The 17038-nt window shown below is 36.9% G+C and overlaps 1 protein-coding gene across 33 annotated transcripts in view; it reads left to right on the top strand.

Moving 5' to 3' along the window:
• The window catches only part of NRXN1 (neurexin 1), a 1021444-nt gene that overhangs the window by 858546 nt on the left and 145860 nt on the right, over window positions 1-17038 (top strand). For all 33 annotated transcript variants that reach the window (XM_032497501.1, XM_032497499.1, XM_032497533.1 and 30 more), the window contains one exon: window positions 6979-7150. In XM_032497501.1, the coding sequence (XP_032353392.1) occupies window positions 6979-7150 (172 nt within the window). The remainder of the gene's footprint in view (window positions 1-6978; window positions 7151-17038) is intronic.

Raw genomic sequence — 17038 nt, 5'->3', positions numbered from 1 at the left:
TGCAGTGTGATGAAACTGTTCTGGAATTAAATAAGGATGATGGTGGCCCAACCTTATGAATATAGTAAAACTACTGATGTGTACACTTTAAAAGGGCAAATTTTATGATATGTGAATTGTATCTCAATTAAAAGAAAGAAAATTGTGTATAAGAGAGTTTTAGAAAATTATAAACGTAGAGGTAGTCCACAAAGCACTATGAAGGATGCAGTAAGGAATATGTCAGTCTTTTTTCTTATCCTCAAGCTCTGTGTAATATGGTTGAGGAGTTAAAACAGCAACTTAAAAACTAACATCTAAAACAGTGCTTGAGGGAGGCCAGTCGTGGGCTTACAAAGTTTTATTAGACAGTCTGAGGACCAAGAGATGGGTGTAACCTTCCAACAAGGTGATACCACTCTCAAGATGAGTTTCATGGGATCAAAGGAGTTACAGCGTTCGGTAGAATGGGGGCATATTAGAAAGGTCTACTATCCTTCGTGAAGATTTGATGGGAAAAATGAAAATACTATTTTCTTAAGGGTGGTCACCCCTAAATGCGATCTTTCTAGGTGGTATCACCCTAGATCTCACCCACTTCTGGTTCCGTATTGTCTGATGCTGTGAAGTGTAATCAGCCAAAAAGGTGTAATTTTCCGTAGCCCTCCTCTTGAGTCAGTCCTCTGGCATGCCTTGGTTTCAAGATTTTCTAGAACACAGACACAGCTGAAATCATTCTTTTATAGAAAGCCCCTTCAGCGTGGTCAGGGACCAGCTCTGTATTAGCTATATGATTTGGGGCACACTGTTTAAACTCTGAGCAGCTAGGGAAGCAGCACTTAACCTCTCAGGTCCGCTGGGAGTTTGGGGTAGATACATTGTATATAGCTCAGTCCCTGGTACCCTGTGAGCACTCTGCTATGCAGGCCCTGTAAGGGGAAACAGGAGACAGAGAGAACATAGCTTCTATGTCCCTGGGTGTCTTTAGTATCTGCTGGGCGTATTACAGCTGTCCAAATGCTGGCCTGCCCCTGCCACACAGTTGGAGGCTCCCCGAGACCTTTGGAACCCCCTTCCACATGGCGGCTCTGCTCCTCCCTGCCCCTCCGTCAACTCTTTGGTGGGTGTGAATATTTGCATACATGGTTTATCTTCCCAGTTTGATTGAAAACTTCCCAAAGGGCAGATAATACACTTTACATGTTTGTCTTGCCTACATACTTAGCAAATGCCACATTCATATTACTTACTCAATCTTTACTTAGTAGCTGAACAAATGAAAAATATTAGTCAATGGGGAAAGTGGGAGACAGGACAGCCTCTTGTTTTTGAAGTGGTGGGTTGTTTTTTCTTGGGGGGGGGGGGGAGTGCACATTTTCAGCTCAGTGCCAGGTTAAAATAACTAGACCAAAACCACTGCTTGATTTTATGGACCACCTAGATGGGTAAATGCAATCTCTACCAGCCAGTAGAAGCTCTAAGTCATTCATTTGGAAATGTATTTGGGTTAAATTAGCAATGATCTGAATCAGTATGTGTGTTTTGAAGTGAGAGAACAGGTGGCCTCTGACTCCCTGACATACTCTGCAGTGTCACTTACCCCACCAACAGTGCCTTGAGGTGCCCAGAGTCCCCTCGGCCTTAAAACCACTGTGCCCCGGTGAGGATTAGTCTCTGGAAGAGCAAACCATAACATTCAACCTTTCTGTTGCTGCTGTAGCTCGGCCCACGGGAGGTGTTCTGTCCTCTGAAATGAGCATGAGGACTGAATGCATTTGACGGCATTGTCAAGTGTTGTCCAAAGTGGGGCTCTGGAGTTCGGACTGTATCGTGCACAACAGAAGCTTATAGACCATAAACAAGCCTCCTTGCAAATCTATATGCCATCCTGGGTTGCACACTTATTCATCTTGTTGAGTGCTCGATACTCTAAGAGGATGATAAATGAATGAACAACAAAAAAGACATTTTTAAATTTTTTACTCTTTTCCTGGACATATTTAAGCCAAACACTTCTAAGTAACAAGCCCAGAGTTGGGGAAAAAAGCAGTGGCCATGTCTGTATGCCATACACAGGCTAAAACTTTATATATGTGTATTCTGTTTTACCTATTTCATATGCATATAGATTGAAATATATCTGTATCTGTAACATGCAGGACATCTTGCCAAGATATCGAGTATACATTAAATCTGAATCTTGGTTAAAACAAGTATTTTTTTCAAATGAACATATGATTGCAGATGGAATTAAGAGATGCATTAACTATGGTGCCACTTGCTAAAACTTTCAAGTTCCTTCTCAGTGTCATCTTTTAAGTTTCCTTTTACCTTGGTCTAATAATGTAATCGTTATTCAGAAATGAGCTTTTGTGAAAAAATCAATAATTACCTTTGTCACTATTTATTTAATGAAGCCATAGAAAGACTTCATTAAATTATAAATGCCTCGTTACTGATATTCTTGTAATAGAGTTTTGAAATTATGGGGTGAGCCAGTTACAATTTCAAGGAAGATACAGTATTGAAAGACCAGTACATGTCCAATGAAATGACTGCTGGGTTTGCTAATGCAAAATTCATGAGAATTTGTCAGAGACAATCACATTTAATCCCAGAGAATAAGAATTTGAAATGGATTCTTTTAAATTGTAATTATCTATTGGCAAGAAACTTTAGCAAGTTTTATTGTTTATATAATTGAGATGACTTGCTGTCCTGTCAATGCAAGAGAGTGTGTTTTGAGAATATTTAGAGTCCCTGAATGGAATCATAAATATGGGTCCTCTAAATATGCTGGACATTAATATTTTGTGGTTTATATTACTTTATAATTTATGTATTTTCAAGGGGAAAAAGAACTGGCTCTTTGGCTATCATTTATGCTTAAATTTTCAAGGATTTAGTGCAACCTAGGATGGGGTAACAAATCTCTGACTTAGGGTAGAGTCTGTTGTGTGAACCTACTTTGGTGGTATTCCGTCCTGGTCTAGCTGACTCTGGAGTTTAAATCCATGAGATAGCAAAGATATTGGAAGTTGAAGGACTGAATATTCAGGGAACGATGGGCATCATTTAGAAGTCAGAAGCTCTCCCAGCATCAACAATTCTCATTGTTTCTTAATAGTTTGTTTTACTACGTTGCGGCAAGAAACGAATCCCTAAGAAATCTGGGATTTCTTTACCATAGAAAATAACCATTTTACATTCCATATTACAGAAGACTTTAGGCCTAAGGTAAAAAGCCCTTTTTAAGAGTTTGCCGCATTTTGTACCTCTAACGTTGTAATGTGTCTATGCACAGAACTTGAATCTCCTTAATGATTAGAACTCTGATGAAAATAGACTCCGGTAGCCTTCCAATCAGAACAAGTAGGGAACTTTAAGAACTTCTTTCAGTCTATCCTGGGATAAGAAACTTGTCTATAATAGAAGAGCCGCTAAAACAATCAACTCTTGAGGAAAAAATATCCTCACGTACTTCTTACACCGAAAGGGCTGATTCCTAGGATGCAACAGGAAGTTAACTCTGTTCTGTGGAGTATTTCTTCCTGACCCCAGGGAAGTCTAGGAGAAGTCTCAACATGACTTCGGTAGCTCTTAGATAATAAAAAAGTCACCTGTTCATATTTTAGACATAAGTAATGCTCAGCTCACTCACTGCTTTGTAATAATAAATACAACGTCAGTTAAAGCCAGCCCATTACCCCTGCTTGGGCTGCCTTGCTGCTTCCACTTGCACTGAGTGAGGGAGCAGGGTTGTTCCTCTTCTTCCAGGACAGTCACTTCTCTTCCTCCCCTCTGACTCCTTCAGCAATGAGATAAGGGGCAGACATGCAATAGTAACCATCCTGCTGGGTTTAGCCCACAATTAAAATTGCCTCTGAGGGGCAGTTTGCAGGGGACATTTTGATGAGTGTTTTAGTGCTCTTAACCACATCACTGTAATTTCTTTACCTGCAATTCCCTTGAAGCGGGTAAATGCACCTCCTGCAGATGGTCTTTCAGGATTTCCACCTCAGTTCTCGGGCACCCATCGCTGCAACTCCAGCTTCTTTCTGTTATCTTTACTACTGACCACCCCTCTCTGGAGGAGCGCTCTTGGATAGAATACAACACAGTTCTAGGCTGGCTCTCTGACCCATGATCCATGGGAAGTGTTCACACTTTCCTTGTTCTAACAGACTAATGCACAGGTGGCGCCTGGTGTGGTAAAACCTTGCTCTGCCATCAGAGCACCAGCCAGTCATAGACTCTCCCTTTGAAGATTTCTCAGGCAAGTGTCAAATCCCAGGCAAGGGCAACTGGGGTTGCTGATTATCCCAACAACTGCCACCAGGTTCCAGGAGACAAGTATCAAACTTTCTTAGATGTGCCATTGAGGTTGCTTTCCCCTGCACTTAAAGTAAGGGAAAGTAGCCTTCTACCTTGAAGGTACTTGCACATCACATCACATCCAATTCTCTCCAAAAATCCTCTTCTCATTATCAACCTCCTCTTAATCTTTCTTGTCTCTTTAATGGGATGTAAATAGGTAATTAATTCAGGGTCCCAAAAGCAGTTTTGAATGCTCTCCCTTGCAGGTCTGGCTGAGGCAGTCTTGTACCTCCTTTTGTAAAATAAAAGTAACAATCTGTTTTGTTTTTGTTTTTTTTACTTTTATTGTCATTTCAAGATTGCAGCTGAAACTGAGACAAAAAGAGTCCATTGTAACATCCTGTTACACCCACGTATCAGTTGTTTACTGTCCTCTATAAAATTGTTTTAAGCGCACGTTGATTGATACATGTGTACAGTCTGCAAAGCATAGCACGAGGCTGCCCTAGCAGGAAAGGTGAAATGGGTCACCAAGGACAACCAGATTTACCACAGCTGCTAAGGGCAGCTAGAGGGTGACCCAGTGTTCGGGAAGTTCAGGCTAGTGTAATGATTAGGAGCTCAACCTCTAGAGCCAGGCCGCCTGGGTCTGAATCACGGATTCTCTCTTTCTAGCTTTGTGACCTTAGTCAAGGTACTTAATCACTCTGTGCTTCAGTTTCCTGATATGTCCAATGGAGATGAAATAGTACCTGTCTCCTGGGTCTGTTAGGAGATGTACCGGTGTTAGTATTTGTAAAGTGCTTAGAACAATATAGAGGTGTTGGTTAATTAAAGATAACTTAACCTCTTAAATAAGGACTTTCTTAAAAATGGACTTAGATCACGCATGTGTTAAAATATATATGTATACTGTGTTAAATAATTTACTGAAAATGAGCAAAGAGGAATTCTACCAAAATGAGGAAATAATGAGTGCTCATACAAAAGACCTGTGCTAAAAAAAATAAAAATAAAAAAGTCTTAAAAAGCCTCCTTAGGTCCTTGGAGAAAATGTCAGTATTTATTGGAATCCTGTTGTTTGTCACCTGAATAATTCTACCAAAAAAAAAAAAAAAAAAGCCTGAAATGCCTTACAAAGACTTGTATTTAAAACTAAGGATCTGGAGAAGTATGGTAGAAGATAAAAATAAGCCTGGGGAAAACAGCCTAGCAGCAGTCTATGTAGCTGGTGAAATTTCCATTCTGACTCTGAGTTTCCTAATAACCAAAGTCAGAAAGGAAATAATGATTTTAAATCATATTGTGCATCAAGCCCAAAACAAATCAAAACACCCAATAATAAAAACCATACGAACCTATTATAAGAAAGAGATCCTTCAAGGACAATGAGAACCAGGAAAAAGAAAAATAGAAGGGCACAGTGACGATGATCAGTGTCCCAAATGACATCTTCAGATACTTGCCTTCAAGTAATAGTGTTAGACAAGATTTTTTTACAGTAACTCTCAGTATGAGTGGGTGCCATTCTCTTGCCACCTAGCTCAGTGGTGAGAATCCAGCAAGAGGTCAAGAGGCTATGGTCCAAATCTTCAGGTTTCTGTTGCTCTGATTTTAGATTTCTGCAGGAATGGATGGAGTATATGTCCTTTATTCCCCTTTCCCCCATGTTGTTCCTCTCAACTGAGGTTTGATAAAAGGTGAGCCATGGACAGTCTGAGGTTAGGTCCTCTGACAGGGGCCCGCAGTGCGGATATTCTGTGCTACTGATTAAGGGCAAATCCACATGCTTTAAAAATCCACTGAACTCATGGCAGCCCTGCCGTTAGAGAAAGCTTCTCAAAGGCAGAGGGCGTAAGCACGTTTTTCTCTTTGCTGCCTTTTATCATGAAATTCGAAAGTTAACAGCCACAAACTTTGTACTTAGAACGATTTGTCATGTTGCTTTGCAAAATTCAGAAAGGGAGCTCATTTTCGATAACCGTATCTTAACATCATCTTAGCTTAGGTGTGAACTAAGAGCAAGGGAACTGAATTCTAACTCTAGCACCCCTCTGTTTAGTTATGTGCCCTTGAACAAGTCATTGCACCTTCCTGTGTCAGAGTTTCCTCATCTGTAAAATAAAGAAACTGAGTAAATTTCAGACTGTTAGCATCTGATGATTTTTTTGTGTAAATAATGACTAAAAAACTGCCCTCATTAATGCCTGTCCATGTGTGTACTCTCACCCGTTAGAGTCACTTCTGTATCGTGAGCCTTGGCAGTTGGCTATAAATAGATTTCATTACTCTTGTATCACCAGTTATTAAAAGGGAGCATTCCAAGCTTCATTTTTCTTGTGAAATGGAAGGAGTGGATTAAAGGAGCTGTGTCAGAGAACATAAAAGGAGATCCTTTCACACAGGCAGCTGTGCACCTTGTCTGTGGCAACCTCTGGGAAGAAGGCAGCTCAGTTCTTTTGAAAGTGTGTCTTTTGGAATATCAATTATCCATGAAAGAGGTGCTTCAGGTTTACCCAGATGTCAAGAATCTTGCACGAGTTTTTCAGAAGTGAAATCGGAGGAGCAGCTGTTGTTCTGAAGCACATTCTTGAGCAATAATATCCTGTCAGTAATTCTTACTAAACGCTGACTAATCAGTACGACTTCATACAACTCTTTTTTTCCCCTCCTCCCTTCCAGCACCAGGGAAAAATTGGAGTTAAATTTAATGTTGGAACTGATGACATCGCCATCGAAGAGTCCAATGCAATCATTAATGATGGGAAATACCATGTAGTGCGTTTCACGAGGAGTGGTGGCAATGCCACGTTACAGGTGGACAGCTGGCCCGTGATCGAGCGCTACCCTGCAGGTAAGCCAGTGAATGTGTATCGGGGGAAGATTGTAGGAAAAACAGACTGGAAAACAAAGCATTGTTTTGCGTCCGTTTCACCCAATTGTGGGTTTTCTGAGAAACCATCAAGTATTGATTGGACGTTAGACTCATGTGACTGTAATGCTGTCCTATACTGTTCTTGATACAGTGTACAAATGGCATGTTGTAGGAGAACTTGAAGGCACACGTTACGGTTTGCAAAATTCAGGACGTCATTGAAACCAGAAAAATGCACACAACAAAAGGCACAACATGTCAAAGCTCTTTTTACTGCATCCTTGCATTCCAACAAAGGAAAGGCTTTGTCAAAAGTAACAAAGTTAAAATTTAAAACTAAGTGAGGGAGTATTATAACACTTTTCTCTAAAAAACAATAGGAGGAGAAGTTCCTTTGATGGTGGTACATAGCTGAAAATCAGGACAGCTGCAGGAGGGATGGGACAGAGAAGTAGTAAAGGAACTGAATGTAGCACCGTAAATCAGCAGTTAGGAGAACATGCAAGTAAATGACTTTCGTTTTCACTGTCATCTAACCATGGGTTTCACGAGGATTCTGGGACACTTGTATTACTCATTTCAAGTCTATAAAATGAATGTCAAACTATTATTGAGAAAATTAAAATATCTTGTTCATTATTAATGAGCTTTGTCAGTATAATGGTTTTGAAACAAAGGCAGATTAGAAACTTAAGCCAGTGTTACTTGTGGTAGCAGATATCCTCAATTTTTAAATGTTATTTCAAAGTCAAATACAAATTAAAGGTACAAAGGTATTTTACTGCAATTATTATCCTTTCCATATTATAGGACAAAAGAGGTTACTAAGAATGTTAGTCTCATTTGCCTCTGCATCCCTTTTAGAAACAGCTGTTTCTTGTACAGCAGAAGATCTATAGCACAGTATAAAAAAAAAAGATTATGAAAAGAAATTCTCATTTTGAACAATAAAAATGATCACCAACATGTATAGGTAAACTTCTTTATTATAATATTTGTTTCTTGAAGGAAAGAATTTGAGGAAATAGCTCACTTATTAAGTAAAGACCAATTCTCCTTAGTATTTACACACAAATATGGAATGAAATGTCTGCGGTGCCCTTTTGGACCTTTTCTAACTTAGAACATCTACGTCTTCAAGCCTCATTTCAAACCTATTTTATAAACTGGCTGCTTTGCAAATATTTGCTGAATTAAATATAATTTTAAAGCCCCTTTCCATGACAAAATTCAGAAGCAAGCACATTAATAATATGTCCAGTGCCTTTTAAAACACTGGCAAATAGTAGACACGATAAATATTTGCTGAATTGATGTCCTTGGAATTATCCTGGTTTTAAACTACATTTATGAGAATGCACACCTTCTGTTACCAACTATAATAAGATGAAGGATGGAAGATCTGGGAGGAAGATACTTAAATATGCATGCAGTGTTACATAGCCCTGCTAATCCCTTATTGCATTTACCGAAATCCTAGTAGAAATGCATTTTTTGTAATAACTATGTCAGTGGAATAACAGAAAATTGGTGAATTTCCTAAAGTACGTAGTAATTGATACCTGTTTACTGAGAGGACGTCACTGCGCTGGACACCATGGGAGATGTAAAGTAGGACAAGTCCTAGACTCTGCTCGTGTGGACGCAGTCAGTGGTCCCGGACGTGTGAAATGATAAACCCCGTCACGATTACAACGTGGCAGGTGCTTCCTGAAGCCTAGCTTTGTTTCACCAGCTTATTTGTTAAATTTTTCTTAGTTTGGTAACTTTTCACTCTTACCGTACTTTCCAACCTAGTATCTTTAAGGCCTTTGTTTTAGAGAATGTAAATGGTGACCTGTGAGAGAAGAGAGGACGTCCCACTCGCAAGTTAGTTTAGGAAATTCTGGATTAAACTAAGTTAAAAATATCTATGCTTGGACTCTCCCATAGTGATACCATAATGCATCTCTGAAAAAGAAAGATAGTGTGTGTTTCCCGAGCACAGATGATCAGAACCTAGTTTTCTAAGGCGCTCACGCAGTTGGGTAAACGGTTTTTGTTTTAAAAATTTCTGTAAGTACTTTAATGTATTTTACCTGATTAACAGCCGCTTTAAGTGTGTACATACCAGATACTATGTAATAGGTACAGTTCAAAAAAGACATGCTCCCTGTCTTTTTGCAACATATGAATGTCTAATTTGAGAACTAGGAGCCAAGACTGGGGCACTATTAAGTCAACAAATATTTGTGTATTTTTCTAGACTAATATAGTTGTTCAACACATATAATGTCTTATTTACCAATTAAATGAGTGCTCCGTAAAAGAAACAATGTAAACGGCATTTTAAAATTGGAAGCTGGCAAAATCATGATAATTAAGGAGCAAATCTTTAGACATTGTCTGTTTAGAGGCCACCTTTTATAATGAATCAAAGAGTCAAAGTGTCTTTTCATCAAAAAAGTGTTTCAGATATTAATGAATCAAGGGTGAGCCACACTGCAGTCATTCTGAAGGGTACAAGCAAGGGTAAAACACGGAGTCGGTGCGTGGGAAAACTGGAGCACCTGTGAGGAGTTTGGACCTATATATATATATAAAGTTAATGATGTAAAGAACTCAGGGGCGTCACCATGGTTGTCATCAAGCATTTTATTAATCACCTGCTCTGTGTGCCTTTCAGCGTGATGCTGAGGTAGGGAAACAAGCCATGAAAATTCCAACTACCTTTCTTCTCTTGGAACTTGATCTGCAATAATGCCATGGAGACTGAATACAGATTTTAAAATATGTGTCATCTAGTTTTTAGAACAAAGTGATTTTATGTATGAGTTCAATCGAAATGGCTCACATATCTATTTTGCATCGCTTTATGGCATGACTGTTCTTATTTAAAAAGTACTTTGTTGTTATTATTCATTAGAAAAACAGCTGGACTAATGCTTTTACCACTAAATGCTATAATCAGAGAAGCGGGAACCAACAGACTATATTTGGTTCCTTTTTAAGTGCCTGCATTGCAAAATATAGGTAATAAGGGTTGAAATTAGTAATTAAGTACAGCACTTAACCTTCCATTATAGGACTTTGTGGTAAGTGCTTTTATATGAAGCAATTTGTCTGGTAGTGACACTGTGCCTTTAATGAAAAGCACCTAAAGCGTTGACCAGTGGTGTTAGCCTGTAATCGTCTGGAAGGCTTTCATAGAGAAACTAATTAATAGAGGTAGATGTTATGCTCTTTTGGAGTGTATGAAATATTCTCATAACTCCACAATTCACATTTTAGAATAAATGTTGAGTTTTCTGAATAGCAGATCCAGTTGCCATTATTTTCTGTGAATGGAACAAAGCATAGAAATAATATTTTGCAAACCGTTTAAAGTTGAGAAAGTCGTTCCTTAGTGCTTATCAGTTACAGCTCTAGAAAATAATACATCATTAATCTCTGATTTGTCCCTAATTACCGTTAGGTAGCAAAATTTTTTTCTGTCAACAAAAATAGACTTCCTCTTCTCATAATGTTAATCCACAGTCTAACATCATTTAACTTGCCCAGACTAAAGATTGCTCCAGATAAATTGCCTTTGAGGATAAACCTTTGAATCCATCTGTCTACCACAGTGTGCCAAAAAGTAGTTATTTATTCTATGCAAGGTCAGATGTTCATTTTATTCTTGTCAAGTTAATACACCAAATCAACAAATATTTAAGGGTGGGAACTATATTGAAAGAAGTTTCAAGTGTCAACGAAACAGTTAATCAGTTGACCTAAGAAAGAAATGGAAAACTTTATTTGAGCCAAATTTGAGGGTTATAACCAGGGAAGAGCATCTCAGGAAGCTGAGTTCTGTTCTGCGCGCTGGAAGTCAAGGCACAGTTGTATAAGTTTTTTGAGACAGAGGGCTTTGCATCAAATGACGTATTATTGACAGTTTATGTAATCCAGATTTAAGCACCATGTGACCTTTTACAAGATCAAGAAGGATCGGCTATCTTGAAGGATTTGTCTTATCGATACTAGGAGAATGTTACTCTTTATGGTTGAGCAGGTATTTCTGCCAATAGGGAAGATTTGGTGAATGCATAATGCAGATAAGCAATGCACAGCGTGGGCAGAGAAGAATTTTTTGTTTAACTTTTTCTTGTCTTATCATAAAATATGAATTTTATTTCACACAAGATTTACCATTTGGTTACAGAGATATGTAAAAAATGTTCAAGATTAAAGATGTACTATGTGAGAAAATATGTGTTAACATATTTGGTAGTTCTGAATAAGACAAACCAAGAAAAAAAAAAGGAAAATAAGGTCCAAGAAAGACGAGGTCATTTTGGAGCGAATGGTCTAGTAAGACAACGAAAAAAATAGGAAATTTGATTTGGGTCTGGAAAGGCTAGATTTTTACTTGGAGAATGGCATGCATTCCTTATAATGGAATTAACAGGAAGAGATAGAGAAAGAAAATAATTAGGAAGCTATTAAAAAGTCCAGGTGTCAAAGATAAAGACCAAAAGTAAGGTGTGAGACTATGAGGAAATAAAGAGGTTGAATAGAAGAATGCACTGGAAGACATAGTGAACAGCTCAGTAAAAGGAGAGTCATTTATACTTTTTAGTTTCTCTCTCTCTTTTTCTCACTCTCTCTTAATTTAACCATTGATTATTCAATGTTCTAAAGCTGCAGTGGCACCAGACTGCATTAGGTAGCAATGGAATGGAGCCCTGTGGTAGGAATGATTAGAGGAGTCAAAGACATAGTTCTTGTTTACTAAGAGTATAGTCTATTTGGGAGACAAAGGAGGATTTTGAAGACCTACCAGTGTCAGATAAAATGAGTTAGCTTCAAAGTTAGTAGTATGGAGTTTAATTGCTGTTAGAGTTTACATAAAAGAGAAAATAGCCATATGGGGTGGTGTAGGGATGGAAGATTTAAAAGAAAGAGAAATAGCACAAGGAATGACTCCTTAGAGATGATGTAAATACTTTTTGCATCACCATTCAATTTGGCTCAAAGATCTTAGGGGTATTATCTCTAAATCTTGACTTTGTTTTCACCTTGTAAGGCTGGTAAAATATTTCAGAATTCAGTAAAGTCATATGGATGATTTCCCTTTAAATTCTACACACTTAGTCTAGATTAGCTGATTGATTTATTTTTAGTTCAAGGCACCGATAATTTATTATGTATTTAAGCCACTCAATTATTTAAAGTTTCCTATTTGATACTAAGTGTCGGTTGGATGATTTTGATATTTTTATTTCTTTTTAATTGAATTTTTACTGTGTATAATGTAATAGAAAATTAACTGCATTTATAATCATAGCATTTGAAGGAGGGAAGGAACTTCAAAGGTCTTCTATTCTAGCTCCTTCATTTTTCAGGCAACAAAATGGAACCTTGGAGAGGCCGATGGATTTTATCAGCATCACTATGTTAGTCAGTAGCAGGGCCAAATCTACACTTGGAAAGCCTTTATCTACTGGCTCTATGCACTTCCCTTTATATTGTCTGGGAGACAGAAACCAAAATGAAGAGATCATTAGATGTATCCTTTAACATAGCAAGTTAGATACTTCACAACTAAATACTGTGACTCACGTGATCAGTCTTAACTATTTATGTTAGTCCCGGTCACAGTGTACTGCTTCTGCTGGCCCACACAGATACACATACACACAAAACTATCTTATGACTGTTAAAAATGTATCTCACTATGGAAACTGATAAACCATACAGAAGATTTGAATCATTCTTTAAACAAATTTGGGGTAGACTCCAACGGAAGATATGATTATCAGGACTTGGCACATAGTAGGGTACTTAATGAATCATTGTTGAATAACACCCCCCTCCAATTTCCTCATTCAACTTCAGTGGTAAAGCTCATGTTTTGTTTTTTAGCCAAAATATACTTATGTGCATTGATGAATATTTATATGAATATATAAATATATAAAAGTTAACTGTTTACTAATCCAAATTTTCTAAAGTAAAGCCTACGTACTATGAGAAATATAAAACTTCAAATACTGTAGCCATATTAGATAGAATTAGTGGCTAAACTCTGACTTTTCCAGTGTTAATTATCCTCTTTCATGGTGTCCAGTTTTTCTGAGACTTTGGGGGCTTTTCTTAATGATGAAACATAATGAACTTTTTATTAAGCAGTATATTAAATACATCTGCCTAAAATGCTTAGCTTCAGAGAAATCATATCCAAGGAGATGGAAAGAAGTGATATATTTTTAGACTTCTCACTCATTCTCAAATATCCTCAGTGACCTGGATTTTTTTTTTTTTAATATCAAAGGGTTCTTACAGTTACTGTAACACAACCACATTAGAATTTTTAATTTTCTGACAAAAGAAAGAGAAAGCTCCTCTGATGATTCTATAGGATTTAGCATTATTTAGACTACACAGGCTGGCAAACATAATTAGAATATATATAAATAACAGCCCTTCTTCATGGTTTCCAGAAGATTCTCAGTTTATCTTCTTGTTCCCCATTATTGTTTTCAATGTACAATTTGTTTAGTAGTTTAAATTTTTATCATAATAAAGGAATGTGTGGACTCCACTCCTGAAAAATATTCAGGTTAAACAAAGAATGGCATTATCATAAATTCTAAGTAAGGACAGCCGAAAATATTGACTGAGGAATCGGGTTCAAGGACTTCAAATGTATTGATTAGGTTAATGAATCTACCTCCTGGTTACAGACCATGAATCACTCATGTCAGATACAAAAAATTAGTTGCTACCATAAATGAAAGTTCAGTTTTTATAAACTGAGATGGAAACAGGTTTTAAGAAATAGCTAAAGATTGAAGGGCAAGACAGAGAAAACCAGTTTATGGTTACTAAAGGGAGGATGGGAGGGATAAATTAGGCGTTTGCGATCAGCAGATACAAATTGCTGTATACAAAACAGATAAACAACAAAGTCCTATTGAATAACACAGGGAACTATATTCAACACCTTGTAATAACTATAATGAAAAACAATATGTAAAAGAATGTGTGTGTGTGTGTGTGTGTGTGTACATATATAAAACTAGTTCACTATTCTATACCCCAGAAACTAACACAACATTGTAAATTGACTATACTTTCAATTAAAAAAAAAAGACTGAAGGTCAGAGAAATTACATATTAAGGATATTAGGCTTTTAGGAACTTCAAACATTTTTTGCAAATGCTTGGTTGATTTTGAAAAGATTTATAGTTTTGCAACAATGCTTTTATAGTTTGATTATTATCCAAAAATATCTTTCTCGTAACATCATTTATCATTACCTGAGTTCAGTGGAAGATAAGCCATGTTCCCAACTCAGTGATGAACCTTTCTCTTACTCTTTCTCAACTACTCTGACCCCTATTTTCTCAAAGGATTTTGTTAAATTGCCCAGGAATATTTGTATATTTTTACGATAAATACAGATTACAACTAGTATTTTTGTGTATAATTAAACAATTTAAAAAATTCCACCCTATGGGTTTTTTTCCTCCCAACTCTTAACTGTCAGCATTTGGATGCCAACCACGAGGGAGGCTAAGACTTTCTATGCTGTTTCCCTTTGTCTGTTATCTACCTACTTTTCTTCTCTTGTTATCTCAGGAATAAGTTAGTCTTCATTGTCACTTTACTTCTAGTAAACAATGGCAGTTTGTTCAAGAGGTAGCGGAATAGCAAAATGTAAAAATTCCATGCATTAGTGTTGAAGCCCTACATGGAGTACAAAAATTAGGTAACTAGCGCCAGTTTTAGACTCATCTAGATCAATTTTTCTTAACCTCCTTTAAATGTCGACCTTTATAAGAATCTGATGAATAGGACTTCTTATCTGTAGAAACATGCACATAGATCTGCATGGACACAGAATTATGCATATGACTTTTTAAGAGTTGTGCCTCAGCATCGTTGTGGCCTGTTTCCCTGGACATCAGAACCTCTGTTCTGATGCTGAGATTTTAGAGGAAAAAATAAAGTCGATTTAATGAATGTATGAGAAGAAACCTCCTCCTACCCAGATGAAGCGTGCTTCCAGTGAAATGTGACTGCCCTTTATTAACCTTCTAATAATTATAACCTTCTAACCACTGATGTAGCCCTCTGGATGTAGCCTCTGCTGGTTCAGATAAAATCTTTATAGACAAGAAGTACTTGTTCTTTAATAGAACAATTCTAACTTTTGTACTTCCAATTTAGAAAAATTGTTCACTCAGATATGATTACAAGAATGTCATAATCCTCTCCATAAAAGTATATTGAGCACTGATACTGTGCTTGATATAATTCTAGCATTGGTGCATTGCTTAATAAATATCCTTAAAACCAAAATGCATGGTTTAGGGTCTCATTTGGAGAGATCTCTTGGTAAATCATCTGAGGATTGTGAAGTGTGATGGTAGAATAAGTGTCAATATACTCAAGACAAAAATGACTATTACTCTGACATCTTTGGCAAGTGTTACTTTTTTATTATTATGAGGACAAGTAAATAAAGCCCTTTGCACATATAGAGAAAACTTTACAACTCATAAAAGAGGGCAGTTTCTCTCTTTTTCTCCCTTTACTAGATAATTTTTCATCTTTTTCTCCACATCATTTCCTTAATCTTTATAGTTTATTCTCTTAAATATGTACTCATCTCATTCTAGGAGAATATGACAATCCATTTCTTCCTTTTCATGAAAAATAAGTCCTTTCCATCAAAAATGTTATAATTAATTAAGCTAGGATAATGTAGGAAAAAATATGTTCAAGTTTCTGCATTATGAATGAACTACTCAAATATGACAAGCAGACTCATTTTGGGCACTATCCAAAGTTCATAATTTAAAAAAAAATCAAGTAGGGCAAAGATTGACAAATTTTTACTATAAAAGCCAGATAGTAAATATTTTCAGTTTTTCAAGTCACATGAGCTTTGTCACAATTACTCACCTGTGTCACCAGTAGGTCAAAAGCAGCAATAGATAATAAGTAAATGAATGAATGTGGCTATGTTCCAATAAATCTTTATTTATAAAAACTAGATAGAGGAACACATTTGGCCTGTAGGCCATAGTTTATTGAACCCCAATATAAAGGCATGACAGAAGGACACAGGAACCAATCTGAAAGAGCTCCTTCTGTCCAGAACTGGAGCAATTTGAACAACAAAATAAATAGAGACAGCACTGGATTATTTCCCAAAGAGTGAAATAAATATCCATGAGCACATACTGATATTAATAAGTGATTGGATGGATAAATACATAGATAGATGGATGGATGGATGGATGGATGGATAGGTAGGTAGGTAGATAGATAAATAGACAGATAATGGACAGACAGACACAGATATGTGGAGGAGGAAGGATAACACACAAGAATTCCGATTAACAAACATAGCAGGATGATGGAAATAGAAATTCAGGATTAAAACGTCAAAGTAGTCATTGCTGAAGGCAAGATTCACCAATAGATGCTAAAATTAGTGGGTAGAAGTTTGAGTAGAGACTAGTAATTGATGTAATCTGAAAGTGTCTCCTATAAGGGGAAAATAGAATCTTTCCATAGAGAAACTCAGCAGACTTTAATTGAGTAATTGAGTTAAACATCACCAGTAATAAGAAATATTGATTTCATGCACCCCTTGATATGATGCACTGAAAAAGGCACTTGATTTCTTTGGTATTCTTTGTATCCTCAACAAAAATTCATGACTTCAATCTAATCATGACAAATACAATGTGAGAATCTGGATTGAATCCTAGAACAGAGAAAGGACATTAGTTAAAAACTGGTAAAATCTAAGATAGTCTGTACTTTAGTTAATAATGTGGTATCAGTGTCAATTTCTTGGTTTCAATAATTGTCTGATGGTTATTTAA

The sequence above is a fragment of the Camelus ferus genome, chromosome 15 (genome assembly GCF_009834535.1).
Source record: "Camelus ferus isolate YT-003-E chromosome 15, BCGSAC_Cfer_1.0, whole genome shotgun sequence".
Lineage (NCBI taxonomy): Eukaryota > Metazoa > Chordata > Mammalia > Artiodactyla > Camelidae > Camelus > Camelus ferus.
Note: the sequence above shows the minus strand (reverse complement) of the source record. Positions and strands in the feature narration are given on the sequence as shown.